Source organism: Entelurus aequoreus, linkage group LG04 (assembly GCF_033978785.1).
Source record: "Entelurus aequoreus isolate RoL-2023_Sb linkage group LG04, RoL_Eaeq_v1.1, whole genome shotgun sequence".
Taxonomy (NCBI): domain Eukaryota; kingdom Metazoa; phylum Chordata; class Actinopteri; order Syngnathiformes; family Syngnathidae; genus Entelurus; species Entelurus aequoreus.
In genome coordinates this window covers 14888626-14902456 of record NC_084734.1, presented here as the reverse complement: position 1 = coordinate 14902456, position 13831 = coordinate 14888626, and the positions used below count along the sequence as shown (strand labels likewise).

At 40.7% G+C, this 13831-nt stretch overlaps 1 protein-coding gene across 8 annotated transcripts in view; it reads left to right on the top strand.

Annotated features, from left to right (window-relative positions):
- The window catches only part of dlg3 (discs, large homolog 3 (Drosophila)), a 282485-nt gene that overhangs the window by 227423 nt on the left and 41231 nt on the right, over positions 1–13831 (top strand). For all 8 annotated transcript variants that reach the window (XM_062044293.1, XM_062044294.1, XM_062044295.1 and 5 more), the window contains one exon: positions 3750–3864. In XM_062044293.1, coding sequence (XP_061900277.1) covers positions 3750–3864 — 115 coding nt within the window. The remainder of the gene's footprint in view (positions 1–3749; positions 3865–13831) is intronic.

Genomic DNA, 13831 nt, shown 5'->3' with positions numbered 1-13831 from the left:
ATGCAGACAGTTCTATAATGTGGCTAACTGTAGCGAGCCACCTCACAGAGTGATCCGACCAGCTCCTTTACTATCGGGCACTTATGGTCCAGTTTTGCACACATTTCCACAAATGTAATAAATGTGATGAAAGTTTCTTATTACAAATGCACTGTTTTTAAAAGTTGCAAGTAATGACGCTTATTTAGTGAAGCCAAAATAAATGTAAAAATGCATCAATACGCCAAGATTAAAAATGCATCAATCGATTTTGAATCAAATTGTAGCTCCTGAATCGTAATCAAATCATGGGTTGGCCAAAGATGCCCACCTCTAGTTGCCATTTGGAGGTTCTACTATTCTCCTAAAGACCGACAAAATAGTTAGCACATTCCTCTGTGTGACCGACACAGCTTTGTTTTTCCAGCCACATCTGAGGCTCTTGTTTGCGTCAGCCAGCGTTCCGGGGTGGTGGAGCTTGTTCCAGCAGCGCATGGCACGGTGGGCTAATGAGAACATTCTAAATGAGACGGCTCAGGTGCAGCCATTCATCACGGCCCTGTTCCCCAGATTTAAACTCCTATGACTGATGATCACGCCTTCAAAGTCGTCGGTGGCCTTCTCACCTCTTTTCCACCGTAAAGAGTCCATGTTGAACTTAATGAATTTGTATAATTAATTACCCGATATGGGACATCGCTGCATGCTTAGCCAGATCTGTGTAAGGGTTCAGTCAACCTTCTATTATTATGGGTCTGCTGCAATGCTAGCAGCCCATATTATTATTGCTCATACTACAACTTTTATTATTATAGTTCCGCCCGTTACTCTTTCGCTTAATACGTGACGAACCCCCACATATGTTATACCGTCAGAGGTCTCGTACGTGCCGATGGGGGTACTTTAAATTGGGAACAATTGGAATTATCAAGGCAACGCTATTCACGAATAAAAAAAAAAAATGGGCCAATTTAATTGGTACATACTATTTTAATGGACGATTGCTCTGAGACAAACGCCGAAAATACAAGATGACCTCCTTGTAGCTCAGCCGTACTTTCACGTAGCTCGGTGCTTAACGTCTCATTTTGTTCACGCACTTGTCTACTTTAACACTGGCTAAAAAGTTCTGACGTCCAATGTTTAGTTTTGGCTGGAGGATCATCTACGTGACGAACCGGCCAACGAACCCCCACATATGTTATACCGTCAAAGGTCTCGTACGCGCCGATGGGGTACTTTAAATGGGGAACATTTCGAATTATCAAGTCAACACTATTCACCAATAAATAAAAAAAATGGGCAATTTAATTGGTACATACTATTTTAATGGACGGTTGCTCTGAGACAAACGCCAAAAATACAAGATTACCTCCTTGTAGCTCAGCCGTACTTTCACGTAGCTCAGTGCTTAACGTCTCATTTTGTTCACACATTTGTCTACTTTAACCCTGGCTAAAAAGTTTTGACGTCCAATGTTTGGTTTTGGCAAGATGGTCATCGGAAGGAGGCGAGCGCCATCGGCTTTCCTCCATTAAAGCGGATGCCGTCCACTCTTAATTTACTAGAGCGTGGAAGCCTTGAAAATCTGCTTTTGTTTGGTGACCAACCTGTCCTCACGGCCGCATCTTTTAACCCACTGTCATATTGCTGATATGCTAACATTAGCATGCTAACTTTTTGAGCTAGTTTTGCAACCGTTTACACAAGAGTCATATAACTTGACATTTGTTAACTGTTGCATGCAAACGATAGCATGCTGGCAAGCTAACTTAAGCATGCTAAGTTTTTCATTTAATTTAAAAGTTAAAGTACCAATGATTGTCACACTCACACTAGGTGTGGTGAAATGTGTCCTCTGGGTGGTGAGGGGAGCAGTGGGCAGCAGCGGTGGCCGCGCCTTGGAATCATTTTTTGGTGATTTAACCCCCAATTCTAACCCTTGATGCTAAGTGCCAAGCAGGGAGGTAATGGGTCCCATTTTTATAGTCTTTGGTATGACTCGGCCGGGGTTTGAACTAGGGCTGGGCAATATCTGGAACATACTCGATATATCGCGGGTTTGTCTCTGTGTGCGATATAGAAAATGACTATATCGTGATATTGGAGTATACGTTGTCACGCAGTTGCTTTTAGCTGCGGGCATTACACGACAGGCTCTTCTCACTCTTTCTTGTCTCTCTTTTTCACAGAGAGATAAAACAAGCACACCTTCTTACATACGTCACATACTGTCACGCGTGCAACGTCATACGCTCTCGCGGAGCAGAGAGGTAGCGGCATGGCTAACGTTAGCTGTGATGCTAGCGGTGCGATTGGTAATACGAGAGAGAGAAGGTGCGAATCTGGTAACAAATGAAGGAAGAAATATTTCCCAAGAAAAACAGCAGGGGGTCCATCGTCTGGCGGGGGTTTGGCTTCAAGCGGGAAGATGTTGAACAGACAACAGTAATATGTCAAGTATGCGGCAAAAGCGTTGCTACAAAAAGTAGCATTACTGCTAATTTGTAGCATCATTTCAAAAGTCACCCGCTAGAGAATGAAGAGTGCTTGAAACTCCGCATGTCAACATCTCCGTCGGTGCCACACCAAGAAAATGCCGAAGCAACCATTTCCACATCAGCACCGTATGAAAAAATAGTCAACAACAGAAGGAGATAACGTCCGCAGGAACCTACCACATAGCGAAGGACATACACTATTTGATTTCCTATTATGCAGCTCATTTTTATTTGACAGTTATTGAAATATCTTGTGTTACATCATGCACAAAAGTGCACTTTATGTGTTTTAAACTATTGTAGTGGCGTTCTGTACAAAAAGTGCACTTTAATTTAGTGTTGTTTTGATACGTCATCTTAGTGACATCATGCACAAAAGTGCACTAATAGCTTGTTTTAAAATGTCTCTGACAATCTTGCACTTTCTGTTTTGGAAATGACATGAATGTTTGTGCCGCTGCTTAATAACTGTTTAATAAATACACTTTTGGTCAATTGACTTAGTTGTGGTTTCCCTCTCTGCATGAAAGTTTAAAATGAGCATATATTAATGCAGTATGAAGAAGAATGTTTTAATGTAGACGCATAGAATCATCATACTGCTGTGATTATATGCATCAAGTGTTCATTCAAGGCTAAGGCAGAATATGGAAATATATATGGTGTATCGTGACATTGCTTAAAAATATTGAGATATTAATAAAAAGCCATATCGCCCAGCCCTAGTTTGAACTCACGACCTACCGATCTCAGGGCGGACACTATAACCACTAAGCCACTGTTTCGCATTCATACATACCTTTGAGTCATATAACTTGGTATATGAAACATGGTAACTGTTGTCATGCTAACGTTTGCACACATGCTAAATGTTAGCATTTTAATGTAAGCACGCTAACGTTTTAGGCTCGCTCATTTTGTACAGTTACACCTAAAACTCTCGGATTCAGACACTCTGCACCATCTTAAAAGTACGGCGGCCTCCGACGACCCCTGGCCAGAGGTCCAGGGCACAGATAGCAGGCCCGTCAAAATTTCCGCTGGAATTTTCTAGTTCTCCCTGTGATCATACTGACACATTTTCCATTGCAATCATTGATAAAGAAGACTCCTCTTTTCTGCACCGCTAGGGTTTTTTTTCAAAAAGGTATTGCAATTTAGCATATTTTGACTTGGAATTATGTGATTACCAACCCTGGGAAAATGTTTGAAGACCTTTTTTTTTTGGAAGAGTTTTCCCACAACGTGTGTGTTTTGTGTTTGTTTCAGAGTATAGTCGCTTTGAGTCCAAGATCCACGACCTGAGGGAGCAGATGATGAACAGCAGCATGAGCTCGGGGTCCGGCTCCCTGCGCACCAGTGAGAAACGCTCCCTCTATGTCAGGTAACATACCTGCACTCACAACCTCTATCTGTGCGTGCGTGCGTGTGCGTGCGTGCGTGTGCGTGCGTGCGTGTGTGTGTGTGTGTGTGTGTGTGTGTGTGTGTGTGTGTGTGTGTGTGTGTGTGTGTGTGTGTGTGTGTGTGTGTGTGTGTGTGTGTGTGTGTGTGTGTGTGTGTGTGTGTGTGTGTGTGTGTGTGTGTGTGTGTGTGTGTGTGTGTGTGACGTCAATATACTGCACAAAAAAAACACCCTCCTGCGTAAATGAACCTCTTTTGACCGGTGTTGGGCTAAAGCCCAGCTGTCAAAAGCAGACACACAGTTGCCTAGTGAAGGTTAAATGCTGAAAACTGAGTTCACGCCAGGCTACTCATACAATAAACTACTAGTGCAAACACTGAATTGTGACTGGTCTGTGGTGCCGTACAAATATTTTCCATTCATGCTGAAACAGTGGCAGTGAAAGGGTCTCGAGTGCGCACGCTTTACATTCTTGACTACAACGAAAGTCACATTGCACCACAATCCCACCCGCCGCCATTTAAGAATAACGCCGGCTGAGCGGTTGCATGTTATGAGAACACCACCTCTCCAGTGAGGACATTCCACAAGAGTGTGCTGGAAGGCCAGTCCAAGCTTGTGTCAGGCACTTCCACACTGCATGCACGAGGACTTGAGGCCACACACCAATCAAGGCAGCAGCTTTTTCAAAAGGACGTATGTCCATGTACAAAACCCAAAAAAACAGTGAAGTTGGCACGTTGTGTAATTCGTAAATAAAAACAGAATACAATGATTTGTCTATAACAGGGGTCACCAACCTTTTTGAAACCAAGAGCTACTTCTTGGGTACTGATTAATGCGAAGGGCTACCAGTTTGATACACACTTAAATAAATTGCCAGAAATAGCCAATTTGCTCAATTTACCTTTAACTCTGTTATTATTAATAATTAATGATATTTACACTTAATTGAACGGTTTAAAAGAGGAGAAAACACGAAAAAAATGACAATTTAATTTTGAAACATAGTTTATCTTCAATTTCGACTCTTTAAAATTCAAAATTCAACCGAAAAAAAGAAGAGAAAAACTATCTAATTCGAATCTTTTTGAAAAAATAAAAAAAAATTTTTATGGAACATCATTAGTAATTTTTCCTGATTAAGATTAATTTTAGAATTTTGATGACATGTTTTAAATGGGTTAAAATCCAATCTGCACTTTGTTAGAATATATAACAAATTGGACCAAGCTATATTTCTAACAAAGACAAATCATTATTTCTTCTAGAATTTCCAAAACAAAAATTTTAAAAGAAATTCAAAAGACTTTGGAATAAGATTTATTTCAGAATAATTTTTTTGAATTTTAATCATAAGTATGAAGAAATATTTCACAAATATTCTTCGTCGAAAAAACAGAAGCTAAAATGAAGAATTAAATTAAAATGTATTTATTATTCTTTACAATAAAAAAAATAAATTTACTTGAACATTGATTTAAATTGTCAGGAAAGAAGAGGAAGGAATTTAAAAGGTATATGTGTTTAAAAATCCTAAAATCATTTTTAAGATTGTATTTTTCTCTAAAATTGTCTTTCTGAAAGTTATAAGAAGCAAAGTAAAAAAATGTATGAATTTATTTGAACAAGTGTAGAAGTCTTTAAAATATTTTCTTGGATTTTCAAATTCTATTTGAGTTTTGTCTCTCTTAGAATTAAAAATGTCGGGCAAAGCGAGACCAGCTTGCTAGTAAATAAATAACATTTAAAAAATAGAGGCAGCTCACTGGTAAGTGCTGCTATTTGAGCTATTTTTAGAACAGGCCAGGGGCCTACTCATCTGGTCCTTACGGGCTACCTGGTGCCTGCGGGCACCGCGTTGGTGACCCCTGGTCTATAACAATCCGGATGGTTTGTTTCCTCTTTGTTCCGGAGGACACAACGTCCACAGTTTCCAAAAACAATTTGAAATGTGGACTCGCCGGACCACAGAACACTTTTCCACTTTGCATCAGTCAATCTTGGATGAGCTCGGGCCCAGCGAAGCGTTTCTGGGTGTTGTTGATAAATGGCTTTCACTTTGCATAGTAGAGTTTTAACTTGCACTTACAAATGTCGCGACCAACTGTAGACTTTAGACTTCCTTTTTATTGTCATTCAAATTTGAACTTTACAGTACAGATAAGAACAACATTTTGTTGCATTAGCTCATGGTAGTGCAGGATAAAAAAGCAATAAGGTGCAGATATAAACACTATATTTTTTGGATTATAAATCGCAGTTTTTTTCATAGTTTGCGATTTATACTCTGGAGCGATTTATGTGTGAAATTATTAACACATTACCGTAAAATATCAAATATTATTTATCTCATTCACGTAAGAGACTAGGCGTATATCAGCAATCGTCTTTCAAATGTCTATTCTTGGTGTTGGATTTTATCAAATAAATTTCCCCAAAAAATGCGATTTATACTTTAGTGCGATTTATGTTTTTTTCCTTCTTTATTATGCATTTTCGGCAGGTGTGATTTATACTCCGGAGCAATTTATAATCCGAAAAATACGGTAAATAGATTACTGTACAGATAAATATATTGCACTTTTGCATATGCATCCATAAACGTGTATGTTATATTGTCTTTATATTCCAGCGAGTTAATAAATTTCTGAGGGGATTATTTTAATGCGGATATAAAGAGTCTTATGGCCTGAGGGAAGAAGCTGTTACAGAACCTGGAGGTGCTGCTACGGAGGCTGCGGAACCTCTTTTTAGAGTCCAGCAGTGAATACAGTCTAGTTACTGACAGTAGTTTAATGAAGTGTTCCTGAGCCCATGTGATGATATCCTTTACAAACTGATGTCGCTTTTTGATGCTGTACCGCCTAAGGCAGTGGTCCCCAACCACCGGGCCGCGGCCCGGTACCGGTCCATGGATCGATTGATACCGGGCCGCACAAGAAATAAAAAAATAAATTTATATTTTTTATTTTTTATTTTTTTTATTAAATCAACATAAAAAACACAAGATACACTTACAATTAGTGCACCAACCCAAAAAACCTCCCTCCGCCATTTACACTCATTCACACTCATTCGCACAAAAGGGTTGTTTCTTTCTGTTATTAATATTTCTGGTTCCTACATTATATATCAATATAGATCAATACAGTTTGCAGGAATACAGTCCGTAAGCACACATAATTGTATTTTTTTATGCCAAACAAAAAAATAAAATAAAATAAAAATAAACATCCCCCCAAGGTGTGGAGGTGTTCTTTTAGTGCGGTTTTGAAGGAGGATAGAGATGCACTTTCTTTTACACCTCTTGGGAGCGCATTCCATATTGATGTGGCATAGAAGGAGAATGAGTTGAGACCTTTGTTAGATCGGAATCTGGGTTTGACGTGGTTTGTGGAGCTCCCCCTGGTGTTGTGGTTATGGCACTCATTTACGTTCTGGAAGTGGTTTGACATGTACTTCGGTATCAGAGAGGTGTAGAAAATTTTATAGACAAGGCTCAGTGCAAGTTGTTTTACTCTGTCCTCCACCCTGAACCAGCCCACTTTGGAGAAGTGGGTAGGAGTGAGGTGTGATCTGGGGTGGAGGTCTAGAAGTAACCTGACTAGCTTGTTCTGGGATGTTTGGAGTCTAGATTTGAGGGTTTTGGAGGTGCTGGGCTACCAGAAGGTGCAAGGATAAGGAATCGGTTCGATAAGAGGATTCGATAATGGCATCGACCTCGATAATCTCTTAACGAACATCATCCCTAGTTCCATGCTCAAATACAACAGTTGCAGTTCTAAGCTCTCACAAGCACTGTCGACGGACAGTGGCACTTGTTCTACGGGGGAGGCTCATGAAAGCCGTGAGTCACACCGAAGTCAAGGTGCTCAAGGTTAAAGCCTTGTGTGACGCCAAGTTATTGGATGCAGTTCACTAAAGCAAGAGTCAATCGATACTTGACTAGCTTGATTTTTTTTTGTAGTGAAACTGTAGGTCCAGTCGCACTCATACTGTATATACAGACCAGTATGAGAGGCAAGTAGAGCCTAGCCTGCTCCTGTGCGAGTGACTAAGACCGCAGTAATGCTGTAAAAGCTGTCTAGTTATCCAGCTGATGCATGTCCTCCAAGCCCAGCTTCAGGAATGCGGAGGCGTTAAGCCTGCAAGGTGAGCTTTAAAATGGGCGAAACAAAACAAAAGTGCACGAGCACTGCGGTATGGAACACGGGCAGAGACGGTGAGTCTGTTAATCACTCATCAGCCTTATGTGGAAGGTTTATTTACACAACAGCGGCAGGCTTGGCGAAACCCAGATGGTTTGGTTTTTTCATCAAATCTATAAAGAGCAACAAAAAACTTGTCGACGTCCTAGGGGTAGCCTTCTCGGTCACTTTGAGTTGAAACCTGTAAAGCAGGTATGTATACTGCCGAGTTGACGATGGTGACACGTTTAGACTGACAACAAAGATTGTGTATTTTAGTGGAACGCCGACGTGCTAATACAAAGAGTGCAATGGCATTGTTTAGTATGCATGCTTTCTGAACAGGTTCTGACACTTTTTTTCCCGCCAGGTGAAGCCGGAAACTTGACAGTCGTCGTGGTTTGGATGGAATTAAATTTTTGTGTGTGTGGCAACAGTGTGTTTTTTTTCACTGTTTATTGCGGTTGGCCATTCGTTACTGCAGATTTGCGCTTTGTTGCCACAGGCTACATTTTGCCTTGCAATCATATTTACTGATTACGCAAGTACAACAAGTTGGAGTTAGAACCAGCACTGCCCCTGATTTAGTCTTTTAGTAGTAGTCCAAAAAAAATTAGACAGTTTTTTTTATAGAATTCAGTGTTTTCCCCCACAAAATGTGTTAGCTAAGATGGTGCATGTCTCTCCAGGGGGAGCGGGCGTCTCCCGGGACAGGCGGAAGGACGGGGAAGGGGGTGGGTGGGTGTACGGAACAGTGTAACTAGGCCTCATCGCTTGATGTTAGTTTGTAGCTTGGTTCCTATCATCCCCAGCATGCCCACAACACTCGTAACTTGGATCTGATATCAGGCAAACATCGTCTACTGGCTTGTACTGCTCGAAGTGTTGTATGCAGGGGACCAAAGATTTGGAACCGGCTTGATGAGAGCCTTAGGATGCTGTATTCATTCTCCAACTTCAAAAAGAAACTGAAATCATACCTATTAACCACCTATCTCTAATGCCTCATGTGGGGTAGACTACTGTTGGGTTTTGCATGGTTGAATGAATGTATTTATGTATGTGTATGCTTGCTTTAGTACTCTAATTTTATGTTTATCATATAGCGTTCTTTGTGCTTGCTACCATGTTTCAGCATTCCATGCATATACTGTCCTCTGGGCCCCCTGCTAAAAGCTTCTTCTAGCTTATTTGGGGTACACTTTCACTTACCACCATCCTTAAAGCCCTACTGAAACCCACTACTACCGACCACGCAGTCTGATAGTTTCAATGATGAAATCTTAACATTGCAACACATGCCAATACGTCCGGGTTAACTTATGAAGTGCAATTTTAAATTTCCCGCTAAACTTCCGGTTGAGAACTCCTTTGGATGATGACGTATGCGCGTGACATAGCCAGTGAAACAGAGGTATGGATCCCCCATTGAAGCCAATACAAACTAGCTCTGTTTTCATCTCATTATTCCACAGTATTATTGACATCTGTGTTGGTGAATCTGTTGCAATTTGTTCATTGCATTATGGAGAAAGAAGCTGAGCAAGCAAAGAATAAAGTTGTCGGTGCGAAGCGGAGTATTTTGCGAGGGAAGTCAGCAACACAACACAGCCGGTGTTTCATTGTTTACATTCCCGAAAGATGCAGTCAAGATCGAAGAACTCTGACAACAGAGACTCTTACCAGGAGGACTATGACTTCGATACACAGACGCCTGTAGAGAACTGGGACAACACAGACTCTTACCAGGATTACTTTGATTTGGATACACAGACGCAGACGCGGTACCGTGAGTACGCAGCTGCGCTTCCAAACATTTGATCGCTTGCCCGTACGTGCGTGTCACGTACGTGACTTTGGGTAAATATATAAGCTTTATGAACCTTGGGTTAGGTGAACGGTCCTTTGGGCTGAGTGATTATGTGCGTTGTGCAGGTGTTTGAATTGTATTGGCGGGTTATATGGACGGGAGCTAGGAGCTAGCATAACAAACACCTAGGTGTTTTTATGCGGGATTCATTTGTGGCATATTAAATATAAGCCTGGTTGTGTTGTGGCTAATAGAGTATATATATGTCCTGTGTTTATTTACTGTTGTAGTCAAGCTCAGCTGAATATCAGGTCACCGACAACTTTCTTCTTTGCTTGCTCAGCTTCTTTCTCCATAATGCAATGAACAAATTGCAACAGATTCGCCAACACAGATGTCCAGAATACTGTGGAATTTTGCGATGAAACTGACGACTTTAAGCTGGCCGCGGTGCTGGACTAAAATGTCCTGTCTAACTCGTGACGTCACATCCGCAGCGTCATCATACCAAGACGTTTTCAGCAGATATTTCGTGGGAAATTTAAAATTGCACTTCAGTAAACTAACCCGGCCGTATTGGCATGTGTTGCAATGTTAAGATTTCATCATTGATATATAAACTATCAGACTGCGTGGTCGGTAGTAGTGGGTTTCAGTAGGCCTTTAATTTATGTTTGCCATCTTGACTTCTGATTCCAAAGCAAGTATTTTTGTTCCACTTTCAACATTGTTGGGCGATATGGCCTTTTTATTATCTCAATATTTTTGGGCCATGTCACGATACACGATATATATCGCGATATTTTGCCTTAGCCTTGAATGAACACTTGATGCATGTAATCACAGCAGTATGATGATTTTTTTGTGTCTACATTAAAACATTCTTCTTCATACTGCATTAATATACCGGGTATGCTCATTTTAAACTTTCATGCAGAGAGGGAAATCACAACTAAGTCAATTTAACGAAACTGTATTTATTAAACTGTTATTAAGCAGTGGTACAAACATTCATGTCATTTCCAAAACAAAGTGCAAGATTGTCAGAGACATTTTAAAATAAGCTATTAGTGTACTTTTTTACATGATGTCACTAAGATGACATATCAAAACACTAAATTAAAGTGCACTTTTTGTACAGAACGCCACTACAGTAGTTTAAAACAAAGTGCACTTTTGTGCATGATGTCACACAAGATATTTCAATAAGTGTCAAATAAAAATGCGCTGCATAATAGGAAATTAAATAGTGTATGTCCTTCGCTATGTGGTAGGTTCCTGTGGACATTATCTCCTTCTGTTTTTGACTATTTATTTCATACAGTGTAGATGTGGAAATGGTTGCTTGGGCATTTTGTGGGTGTGGCACCGAACGGAGATGTTGACATGCGGAGTTTCAAGCACTCTTCATTCTCTAGCGGCTGACTTTTCAAATGATGCAGTAATGCTACTTTTTGTAGCAAAGCTTTTGCCCTACGCGTGACAAATTACGGTTGTCTTTTTCAACATCTTCCCGCTTAAAGCCAAACCACCGCCAGACGATGGACCCCCTACTGTTTTTCTTGGGAATTAATTCTTCCTTCATTTGTTACCAGATTCGCAACTTCTTTCTCTCGTATTACCACTCGCACCACAGCTAACGTTACCCATGCCGCTACCTCTCTGCTCCGCGAGGGCGTATACGTATGTGACGTATGTAAGAAGGTGCGCTTGTTTTATGTCTCTGTGAGAAGGAGAGACAACAGAGTGAGAAACGCCTGTGGTGTAATGCCCGCAGCTAAAAGCAACTGCGTGAGAACGTATACTCCAATATCTCCATATAGTCATTTTCTATATCACACAGAGACAAACCCGCGATATATCGAGTATATTCCTTATATCGCCCAGCCCTACATGCAACCCAGTTATACAGCAATATGTTTAGAATTAGCACATATTTTTTACATTTGGTTTGTTTAATTTATATTATTGCCATAAAAACCAAGTACTAACGAGAGGGAAAAGATGCAAAAGACCCAATTATTTTGTGATCATTTCAAACTGAAAAAGAAAATTTGGTGAAATGCTGGCATTTCACAATAGTACTACACGGATGATGCAGCAAGTCACTAGAAATGGTACAACACTAACAGCCAGATACAAGGTGAAAACAAGTAAAAAGTCTGAGCCCATAACACTTTGACGTTTCAGCACTACAACAGTGACTCCTCTTACAAACAAACTCATTCACTGTTGTTCTAATTGTTAATGTTCTTAAGCATTGTTGGTATGCTGAAGCTTATATGTACACAGCGCAAGATGCAGCTTTTGGCATTGGTTTTATTTAGGGGTGTCCGATAATATCGGACTGCCGATATTATTGTCCGATAAATGTTATAAAATGTAATATCGGAAATGATCGGTATCGGTTTCAAAATGATCGGTATCGGTTTCAAAAAGTAAAATGTATGACTTTTTAAAACTCCGCTGTGTACACGGACGTAGGGAGAAGTACAGAGCGCCAATAAACCTTAAAGGCGCTGCCTTTGCGTGCTGGCCCAGTCACATAAAATCTACGGCTTTTCACACACACAAGTGAATGCAAGGCATACGTGGTCAACAGCCATACAGGTCACACTGAGGTGAAGGTATAAACAACTTTAACACTGTTACAAATATGCGCCACACTGTGAACCCACACCAAACAAGAATGACAAACACATTTCGGGAGAACATCCGCACCGTAACATAAACACAACAGAACAAATACCCAGAACCCCTTGCAGCACTAACTCTTCTGGGACGCTACAATATACACCCCCCGCTACCCCCAACCCCGCCCACCTCAACCTCCTCATGCTCTCTCAGGGAGAGCATGTCCCAAATTCCAAGCTGCTGTTTTGAGGCATGTTAAAAAAAATAATGCACTTTGTGACTTCAATAATAAATATGGCAGTGCCATGTTGGCATTTTTTTTTTCATAACTTGAGTTGATTTATTTTGGAAAACCTTGTTACATTGTTTAATGCATCCAGCGGGGCATCACAACAAAATGAGGCATAATAATGTGTTAATTCCATCCATCAATCCATTTTCTACCGCTTGTCCCTTTTCACGACTGTATATATCGGTATGATAAATGATAAATGGGTTAGACTTGTACAGCGCTTTTCTACCTTCAAGGTACACAAAGCGCTTTGACAGTATTTCCACATTTAGCCATTCACACACACATTCACACACTGATGGCGGGAGCTGCCATGCAAGGCGCTAACCAGCAGCCATCAGAGGCAAAGGGTGAAGTGTCTTGCCCAAGGACACAACGGACGTGACTAGGAAGGTAGAAGGTGGGAATTGAACCCCAGTAACCAGCAACACTCCGATTGCTGGCACAGCCACTCTACCAACTTCGCCGGTATCAGTTGATATCGGAGTCTGTAATTAAAGTTGGACAATATCGGATATCGGCAAAACAGCCATTATCGGACATCTTTAGTTTTATTTCATGTTGTATGTCTATTTTGAAATGGCATATCCGAATGTGCTCTAATGCAGTGGCCCCAACCTTTTTTGCACCACGGACCGGTTTAATGTAGGCATTATTTTCAGTTCATTCCACTTGTGCCAGATAAATACAGCAAAAATAAGTGCATGAAAACTACAACTCACTATTACGCTGATTTAGTGGGAGCCCTAGGCTTGTTTCTTTGCAATGAGCTGCAGATGGAAGTCAGCCTTCATCTACATGATATGTTCATTAATGTACATTGTATCATGTCACAAAGTTATAACAAATGTCAACTTCCTATGAGGAGTGCAGTGTTTCCCATAAACTGCCAAAATACCTGTGGCGGTGGGGGCGTGGTCACCATGACCTCATCGAGTAATTTGCATAATTTACTACAATGATTTGATTTTCTCTAAAAAGGCTCAAAAAATGTATACTTACTAATTAATAATAACCGTTTTG